This window comes from Neovison vison, chromosome 5 (genome assembly GCF_020171115.1).
Source record: "Neovison vison isolate M4711 chromosome 5, ASM_NN_V1, whole genome shotgun sequence".
Classification (NCBI taxonomy): Eukaryota; Metazoa; Chordata; class Mammalia; order Carnivora; family Mustelidae; genus Neogale; species Neogale vison.
Genome location: NC_058095.1, coordinates 12,041,539 through 12,051,225, shown reverse-complemented (window position 1 = coordinate 12,051,225; position 9,687 = coordinate 12,041,539). Strand labels below are relative to the sequence as shown.

Genomic DNA, 9,687 nt, shown 5'->3' with positions numbered 1-9,687 from the left:
AAGTGCTCCCTCACCATGAGCGGTGCTGTGCTGGTGACTCGCCTCCCAGACCCCAGCAGCAGCTTCCACGAGGATGCCCCCCGGCCCCCGGTCCCCGGGGAAGAAGGGGAGACCCCGCCGTCCCAGCCCGGGGTAGGAAAGGGCCAGGTCACCAAACCCATGCCTGTCTCCTCCAACGCCAGGCGGAACGAGGATGGGTTGGGGGAGCCCGAGGGACGGGCATCCCCAGATTCCCCTCTGACCAGGTGGACCAAGTCCTTGCACTCCTTGCTGGGCGATCAAGATGGTGCTTATCTGTTCCGCACTTTCCTGGAGAGGGACAAATGCGTGGATACCTTAGACTTCTGGTTTGCCTGCAACGGCTTCAGGCAGATGAACCTGAAGGATACCAAAACTTTACGAGTAGCCAAAGCGATCTACAAGAGGTACATTGAGAACAACAGCATCGTCTCGAAGCAGCTGAAACCGGCCACCAAAACCTACATAAGAGATGGCATCAAGAAGCAACAGATTGATTCCATCATGTTTGACCAGGCGCAGACCGAGATCCAGTCGGTGATGGAGGAAAATGCCTACCAGATGTTTTTGACTTCTGATATATACCTCGAATATGTGAGGAGTGGGGGAGAAAACACGGCTTACATGAGTAACGGGGGACTGGGGAGCCTCAAGGTCGTGTGTGGCTATCTCCCCACCTTGAACGAGGAAGAGGAGTGGGCCTGTGCTGACTTCAAGTGCAAACTGTCACCCACTGTGGTTGGCTTGTCCAGCAAAACCCTGAGGGCCACAGCGAACGTGAGGTCCGCCGAGGTTGTTGAGAATGGATACAGGTAGGACTTTGTCCGGGGAGTGGGGAGGGGTGTCTCTCCAGGGAGGGGGCTGGGGGGCTGGCGGCGGGGTGGGGGGGAGTGGCAGGGGCTGGTGTGGGCTTTGCAGATGTTTTGAGTTAGTGGGATGGATGGTGGGATGGATAGGCCGCTGAGGCTGAAGAAGGTCTGTTGAGAGCTAGGACCGCTGGCCACGAACCCTTTGATCTTGGCTTGTCGTTGTTAAAAGTGGGGAGAAGTACCGCACACAGCTGAATCTCAGCCTGCAGTCTTCCAGGACCGACTTCAAACAGTGGCAAGCAGTATTCATTAATGCCGGTTACTTATTATCCTGGACCAGTCTTAGAAGGCTGGGGGGGAGGGAAGCAAGAGCAAGAGTGAGCGAGAGAGAGAGAGAGAGAGAGAGAGAGAGAAGACAGCAGCTTTTGATGCCTCTGAGTCACTGAGTACACTAAGCGCCGGTTTTGGAAGGGGTCACTCACCACTCATCAGTAGCGAGAGGAATGGATGTGGCCAGGGAGGCAGCTGGGTTGTGGAGGCCCAGGGAGCAGCGTGCGCACCCACTGGACGTGGGGGTAAGTGGGGTCTTTCGAACTCTCCGTGCAGATAATAGTCAGCAGTTGGCTTCACAACCGAGGCTGTGGTTCTCTCTGTACATTGAGTATCCACCCGGCAAGAAACCCTCCTAACTAGGGAAGGTCCTGTGACTTCCCCGAATAAAGGACTCTTGGCTTTAGAGCATGCTGGTAGGTGAATCTAGATTTTAAATGCTGGCGGCCTGAGGCTCAGACCTCCATGGACGGTTGTGTTGCTTAGTGCTGGCGGACAAGAGTCCTGGATGGAGAGGACAGGGCCCTGGAGTACTTTCCCTTTTTGAGGCTTCCAAGATGAGCAATCCTTTACAGAATGGCCAAGTCTTAAGATTCTTGACCTTTGACAGCAAGTTCAGACCTCCTGTTAGAAAGGAGTTTTTCCGTGTCTCTCCCTCCCTCCCCCTCCAGATACCCCAAATGAGCCTCTCGCTTCTAGATCCACTGCTTGAGGCATGGCAGCCGAGGGGGTGGTGGGCATTTGATCCCTCTCTGCCTCCGGTATTCATGTGTTTGGGACCGGGGATGCAGTCTGGCGGCTGCCTCTGTGGAGACTGCCCTCTTCCTGGCGGGTCCCGCCTCTGGGGTCCCACAGGAGCGCCAGGGGCAGGGTAGCAGAGTCTGAGCATAGAAGCAGTGATTTAGGGGTGGCCCAGAGAGCTCCCCCCGCCCAACGGGGAGTGAAGAGCTCCTTCTCCAGCCACCAGAGGGCGCTCCTACAGCCTCGCGCTGGGGTTCACCCACATTCAGACATCTGGTCGACACCCAGGTGGAACTCCATTGGCTTTTGAAGGGAAGTGGAGGATCACGTGGAAAGGAGTTGTTTCAGCATCTTTAAGCTTCTGGTGTCAGGTGGTTTTGCGGAAGATCCTGGGTCCGGCCTCTGTGGCCAGGCAGTCACCAGGCACCTGCAGCTACGGCCATTAGGGGAACGTTCTGGTAAATGGGTGCAAGTCCCTGCTGCTGTAGGGGCTTTCCAACAGGGGAGCTTCTGGGTCTCCCAGTGTCAGGACCCCACGTGGCCCGTTTGGGAACAGTGGCCCCCTTGTCGGCAGCACCGTGCGTGGTTTGCGTGTGGTTTGGGATGTCACCGAAGAGAAAGTGCTCCCAGGCTGGACCCTGCTGCGACCCCTCCCCTTTGTGGGTGGGCAGTAGAGAGCCCGCCTGGGTGGGCCCCTCCCCCTTCCGGAGGCCTCCCCTCGGATCCGACCAGGATTCAACTTGCCCCGAGATGACTCTGGGGAACTCTCTGAGATTCTGGGGGCAGGCGTCAGAGAGCCTTGGTGGTTCCAAGGTCTGGACTGTGGGCCTTGTTGATCCATAGATGACACCTTCTCACCCACCCCTGCGGTGGTCACACTCCCTTTGTGGGCGCCTTTGCGCCCTGTTGGATTAAAATGCAGTGTTTTTTCTGTACCATATGGAGCCCGCCACGTCTTGACTGGGCATCCTCACAGACAATCTAGGACCTGTCCGGTTTCACTGGAACGTTCAGGAGCTTCAGGTGGACACAGGGTATATTGGGAGGAGTCCCACATTTTTCCAGGGCCTGGCTTCCAGCCCGGTCCGCTCATCACTCGGTGGTTGAAGTCTTTCTAGCCGCACACGTCCTTCTCTGTGATGACTGGGCACCCGCCCTCCTGCTTAGGATCAAAACACTGGACAAGACAGCCCTGGTTATGGAGGGAAGAATTCTGAACTCTCGCAAAGCTGTAGAATTCGTATCATTTAACTGTGATAAGGAGTGGGTCCGGGGAAAGGGGTGGCCCGGTTCGGATGCCTCTCGGCTTCCTGCCGGCGCTCCCTGGAAGCCCACCTTCCCAGGCCTCCGCTTCTCTGCGAGCTGAACTTCAGCCTGGGTCTCCTCAGCCAGCTCCCGGGATATGGGGCTCCCGGCCGACCCATTCAGCTCCAAACGAGGCCGACCCCCCGAGTCCCGCCAAGGGGTCTGCTGTCCGCAGCCGCGGAGGAGCCGCCTTGGCCGCTGGGTGCCGGGAGCGCCGGCCCAGTTTCCGGGCCCCGTGGGTACCTTGGGCGCTCGGGGGAGGCCGCCTTTTTAATGATTTGTTTGTGTCCTCCCTGATTTGGTGTCGGGTTGGATATAAACAGTTGGACCCGAAGAGTGAGCATTCTCCTGGGAGGGGAGGACTCTGGTTTGGGAGCGCTGGAGTGGGCCGCCTGGGCTTCTGATGGGCTCCGCAAAGAACTCGGGGCCGCAGGGACCCGGCGGTAGGAGCACGTGCCAGAGCCCGGCCCGCAGACGCGGGGTGTCGCGGGGTGTGTGTGGAGGGGCGGTGGGATGAGGAGCTCGGCCCCAGTTATCAAAGAAGGTGATGCCACAGGAAAGGTAGATAGGCCGGGAGCAGTGGCCCCCAGTTAGAGGCTGGGCTCTCTGAGGGAGGCAGTTTGCCAAAACCCACTTGGGAGAGCTGGCCTGTTTCTAGTGGCTCAGCCGCCCAAGGCCAACTGAGTGTCAGGCCCCTTACTGAATGCAACCCCCCCACCACCACCATCTTGCCTTAGAAGATGCTTCTTGAAGAGGTGGTTGCCTTTGGGGCAGTGACTTAGGAGTACATTGTCGGAGGGCTTTTGGCAAGCCCGAAACGTGGAAATACTTGTTAAGTTGTACTGTTTTGAGAGAGGAGGCCCCAAACCTCAGGTCTCTGGTGCTCTCCGGGTGGCTTGGCCCTGGCGTGTGGGGGAGGGGGCCGGGGCCACAGCCCAGGCATCAAGATAAGAGATAAGAACTAGCTGGGGAAGAAATAAAGGAAGAGCCAGGAAACAATTTCCCCTCCCTGAAGGTCCCAGGAGCCCCTGCTGCCTGACAGCCCAAAGCCCTTTGCCCATGGGCGTTGCAAACGACAGGTCCGCCCCCCTGCGGAATCGGTACTGTAGGCCTCTGCTCTTTGTAGGAATTTAAAATCCTTGCAGCAGGGGTGCCTGGGTAGCTCAGTGGGTTAAGCCTCTGCCTTCAGCTCGGGTCCTGGTCTCAGGGTCCTGGGATCGGGCCCCGCATCTGGCTCCCTGCTCAACAGAGAGCCTGTTTCCTCCTCTCTGTCTGTCTGCCTCTCAGCCTACTTGTGATTTCTCTGTGTCAAATAAATAAATAAAATATTAAAAAAAAAATCCTTGCAGCAACCATGGGAGCATAACAGTCCTGAAGAAATAAAGCATCTGGGTACAATTACTGTAGCATGGTCAAGTTTCTTTCCCATTTCTTTTCTCTCTCTTTTTTTTTTTTTTTTTAAAGATACATGAAAAAGGGCTCTAATCCATTTTCTCAAAACCGTGTGGCGATTCTGACAATGTTCCGGGTTCTTAAAAATTGAGTTTCTATCTCCAGGACCCTGCCTCCTTCCTCTGCTCTGCCCACCCTCCTCTGTTACAGTTGTAGGAAAACCCAAATACTTTCTTGCAGTCAAGCGAGCTAATAAGGGCAATACATTCCGTTTTTAAGGATGGTCACGAAGGCAACCCTCTATTCGGGAAGCGGAGGAGGACGAGTTTATTTTGGGATCCATGTGTTTTGTGATCCACTCCAAGGAGTGCAAAGCCGTGAACATACATAGATTTGAGTTCTGTGTCTTTCTGGTTGGGGAGGGAGAAGGGATTAGCCTGGAGTCATTTGCTTCCCAAAGAGGTTGACTTCCGGACGTTTTCTGAGGGAAAGCCGCAGAGACAGCAGCTAGTGTCTGAAGGCTCTTCAAGGCCCCCTGAGCTCTTTTGATCTCGTACTAATGCCTCTTAGACCAAAACGCTTTACAGCCACCCATCAGATGGGCCCATGTCTGTTAAGGAACTTGAGCAAAGCCTAGAGCTCCTGCCTCGCCCCACCAGCAGGGGGAGCCGCTGGCACCGGGGACCGACCTGGGCCTTGCCCTCATGGAGCTTCCGGTCTGGCTTCTGACCTGTCAGGCATCCGAGGCCTAGACACCAACGCCGTGTGACCAGACGTCCTGATAAGTACCGCAGAGGAAGGAGGAGCCAAACCCCCGACAGCTCTGTTTTCCTCAGCATTTGGTTTTTTGGAGGATTACCAACAACTCCCCAAATTACAGTGCCCTCGAGTCTTCAGAGATCGTAGGAATTTCCTGCCGATGGGCATGTTGGAGCCGGGTGTTTTTTAGGTGGAGAGCCCATGTCCATGGAGCTGATGACTTGACCGTGGCCACCTGCTGGCCCGGAGCTAAGCCAGCACCAGCACTCAGCCTCCCCCCACGCCTGGTCCCTGTCAGGAAGGGCTTCGAGCACTTTCCTACCCCTGGGCTTTTGAAAGCTAGGAGGGGACCCAGGAGAACTTTCCTCGTCAGAGCACCCCAGAGAGCAGGGAGCTTTGGGCTTTTTTAAAAGACTTGGGTGACTCCATAATCCTGTCCCCTCCATGGTCCGCTTGGACTGGTAGGAAGTGCTTTCTTCTTTCTGACTTAAAAGCCCATTTCCTCTCTCCTCTTGTCCTGCCTTTATTTTGTTTATTTATTTTTTTAATTTTTTTTTTAAAGATTTTGTTTATTTATTTGACAGACAGAGATCACAACTAGGCAGAGAGGCAGGCAGGGAGCGGGGTGAGCAGGCTCCCTGCTGAGCAGAGAGCCGGATGCGGGACTTGATCCCAGGACCCTGGGATCACAGCCTGAGCCAAAGACAGAGACCTTAACCCACTGAGCCACCCAGGCGCCCCTCTTATCCTGCCTTTAGAGGCAGCTCCAGACACGGCCGTCCTCTCCTTCCTTCTGACTTCCCTTATAGGAGACATTTCTACTCCGTCATCTCTCCTCCTGTCTCCTCTCAAAAAAAGTTCACTGTCCTTCCTCTGCTCTGACCACTGCTCTCTCTCCTGCCTTGCTGTCTGGAGATCCCATATCGAGGGCATGGGACCAGGGCCAAGGCACGGGTGGGCCTTACTGTCCTTGTGTAATCATCACAACATATTCTGGGAGGTGGGGAGACTTCTTGCTCTCTACACTGAGGACGGGGCCGGTGTCTCAAGGACACTTTAAGGTCACTCGGTCCAAGGTATTCAACGGGTTCAAGTGGGACCTTCCTCATTTGCCCTTGCTGGTCGATTCTGTACCAGCATCTGGCTGTATGTTCCAGTCTGGCTCAGGAGAACAGAATCCTGGTCCCTGCTGACGTTGAGCCCCCAGGGGAGCCTAGATGTGGGCTCCCTGTGGCCACGTCTCCAGCCAGGTGGCCTCTGGCAAGGCCTTTGGCCTCCACCTGGGGCTCTGCGCCTCCTGCACGGTTGTGAGCTGCAGGGTGACTGTGGAGCAGAGCACCCACTGTGTGCGGGGGGCACCCGCGCCCAGAACGGAGATCCTGCCTCTCCCGAGTGCCCTGTCTGTGGCGACCCTTGACTGTTACTCACGGCTCTCTAGCGAGGAGATTGGCTTCATTCTGGCTCTAAACGTTCCTGCTCTGGATGTAACGTTTCTCTTTTGTGTGCTCACTCTGGCTGGAGTGCAAGCGTTCCTGTCCCAGCTGCCCCCACGGAGGCCCTCACCCCGCACTGTGGCTGCGACCCCTGCCCACAGCCCACCCTCCTTGGCTCCGGTCTGCTGGCACGGCCCGGGGTCCCATGTGCTGCTGGAACTTCTGGGACCCCTGAGGCTGGTCTCTGTCAGGAGGCAGAAGGAGTTTGGGTGAGGGCCAAAGAAATCCGCGTCTTGCCAGCGACTCCCGGCTCTGCTCTGGGTGGCTGCTGTCCTTGCGGGGCCAGCACGGGGGGCGGTGATGTGTGTGCAGGTGTGCCACTCTCCGTGACCCGCACCTCCCCAAGGGTGCCCCTCTGTTACGGAGGCCAGCCCGCTGGTACCTGGAGACCAGAGACCCAGACTGGGTCAGGCCAGACCTGACCGTGCTGCACACGGAGGAGGTGATAGGCGCCGGACGATGGCATGTCGAGGCTGCTTTGACCTTTTGTGAGTCCCTTTCATCTGTCACCCCCACGGCCATCTTTAGAAACCTGTGCAGTGGTCTGATGGAATGGGTCTTTCTTCTGGGCCTTCCCCTTCTCCCCCAGTTGATTTCTTTGCTGTTGGCTTAGACTTGGTGGGCCCAGTGGAGTATGCCAGGGTCTTTGTCAAGGAGGCCATTTGTGACTTCGGGCTTGACGGGCCACTTGCTGGAGCCTGTGACAACAGTGGCCCTAACTCTTCCTTCTTCCTCCCCTGCCCACTTAATGTCCTTCTCGCGTGACACAGGACCAGTGCACCCCAGCAGGGGACAGGCACACTGGTGGTCCTGGGAGGCAGTCAGGAGGGCAGAATGGACAGGCAGAGGCCACTGAAACAAAGGGCAGGAGACCCCAGAGGAGGGGCCTGGACCTTCCTCTGAAACAGCTATGCTGCTCGTTCCAATCCTTCCCGTCTTTTTTTTTTTTTTTAAAAGATTTTATTTGTTTGTTTGACAGAGATTACAAGTAGACAGAGAGGCAGGCAGAGAGAGAGAGAGGGAAGCAGGCTCCCTGCTGAGCAGAGAGCCCGATGTGGGACTCGATCCCAGGACCCTGAGATCATGACCTGAGCCGAAGGCAGCGGCTTAACCCACTGAGCCACCCAGGCGCCCCCAGTCCTTCCCGTCTTGATCGTAGCCCAGTTGCCTGGGAACGGCAGGCCTGGTGGGGGGAGTAGGGCAGGGCCCAGCGGAGGCCCAGCTCCAGGTGGGGTGCAAGTTCTGAACCTTGTCTGGAGCTTTTCTGTCCCATCTGTCCAGTGTCCCAGACCCAGGGTGGAAGTGAGAAGGTAATGCCAGGCCTTGGGTTGCGTGAATCTTGGAAATAGGCTAACAGACCCCAGATGGGGAGTTTGGGTGCCTAAGACCCCTGAGGGCCCTAAAATCCTTGTTCTAGGGCAGGCTTGGTCGTGGTGGTGGGGAGAAGACCCTTCACCTCTACGCACTTGCTCTCCTCTGGTTTGACAGCCTCCCCTCCTAGAGATGGGTGCTCTGCCTTCCTCTCTCTGAGTGTGCGCTTAGCCCTTTGTAGAATCCCCTGGGCTGCTTATGACTTCCTCTGTCCCCTGGCAGCCCTGCCCTCCCTTAAGGAGCCCCAGCTGTCTGCCCAGGTGAGCGTCTGGGCCTGGGCGGCAGGTTGGCCCTGGCACGTGGCGGGATCGTGCCCTCACTTTCCCCGAGTTGCCTAGTCGCCTGGGTGTCTGGTGCGAAGGCGTGATGTGCCACTCTTGTGTTTCTCCCCCAGGTCCTTCAAGAGGAGCGATCCCATTAATCCATACCACGTAGGCTCTGGCTATGTCTTTGCTCCGGCTACTAGCGCCAACGATAGTGAGATTTCGAGCGACGCACTGACGGATGACTCCATGTCCATGACGGACAGCAGCGTGTAAGTATCCCGGTAGCCCTGTCGTGTCCACGGCGGGCAGGGTGACCTGCCAGGCCAGCTGGCTGCAGTCTCCAGCCCCTGGCGGCTGGCCTTGCAAAGCCCATCTGGGCGTGTGCGGACATTGGCTTGGTGGTGGGGGTGGGGGAGTGTGCTGGGGCTGTGGTGCACGGGTGGGCTGTGGGGGGCGATGAGGTCATCCAGGCGGTGGCGAGCTTAGAGCCTTGGAAGGAAAGTTGGCCGGTGGAAACCTAAAGTAAGGTAGAAGGTTGAGATGGTGATCCGTGGAGTTACGAGTTCAGAAAGCCGTCTTCTGGTTGTCCGTTGCCTGTCTTCCGTGCTGGACGTGCACGGCTGGTGTTGAAGCCCAAGGGGTCCAGTCTGCAGAGCTAGGAGGTGGGAGACGGCGTAGCGACGGTTCGTGTGTGCGTGTGTCGGTTGTTTCCGAAGGACAAGGCGTTGATGGTGAAGGTCGGAAAGCCAGAGCTCTCTGAAGGCCCCCGGTGCGTGAGGTTCTCCCGGGGACGTGTTCTGGTGGACATCAGCCCACTGCGTGCCGGCGGAGTGCCTGCTCTGGGTCCGCTTCCAGAGTAGGGCTTCTCTCCAGAGTTGTCTGACCTGGGATCTCTGGAAGTCGAACGCACCCGGCATACTAAGGGTTTGCTCCTTTCTTTAAAAAAAAAAATTTTATTGTTGAAGTATGGTTGACCCCACGTTGTAGTAGTTCGAGGTACACAACATCGTGATCCCGTCTTTCTGTTCATGGCTCAGTGTTCCCCACAAATGTAGTCCCCGCCTGTCACCAGCCCGCGTTGCTCCAGTGCTGTCGACGGAAGACCCCATGCCGTACCCCTCTCCGTGACTGACTTACCGTGTAACTGGGGGTCTGTACCTCTTGGCGCTCTTTGCCTATTTCGCCCGTCCCCCCACACCCCTA

General features: G+C 57.0%; 1 protein-coding gene across 2 annotated transcripts in view; it reads left to right on the top strand.

Annotated features, from left to right (window-relative positions):
* Nucleotides 1–9,687, top strand: part of AXIN2 (axin 2) — a 28,269-nt gene continuing 18,582 nt past the window's right edge. For both annotated transcript variants that reach the window (XM_044247587.1, XM_044247586.1), the window contains exons 1-2: nucleotides 1–830; nucleotides 8,613–8,753. In XM_044247587.1, coding sequence (XP_044103522.1) covers nucleotides 16–830; nucleotides 8,613–8,753 — 956 coding nt within the window. In that variant the 5' untranslated portion in view covers nucleotides 1–15. The remainder of the gene's footprint in view (nucleotides 831–8,612; nucleotides 8,754–9,687) is intronic.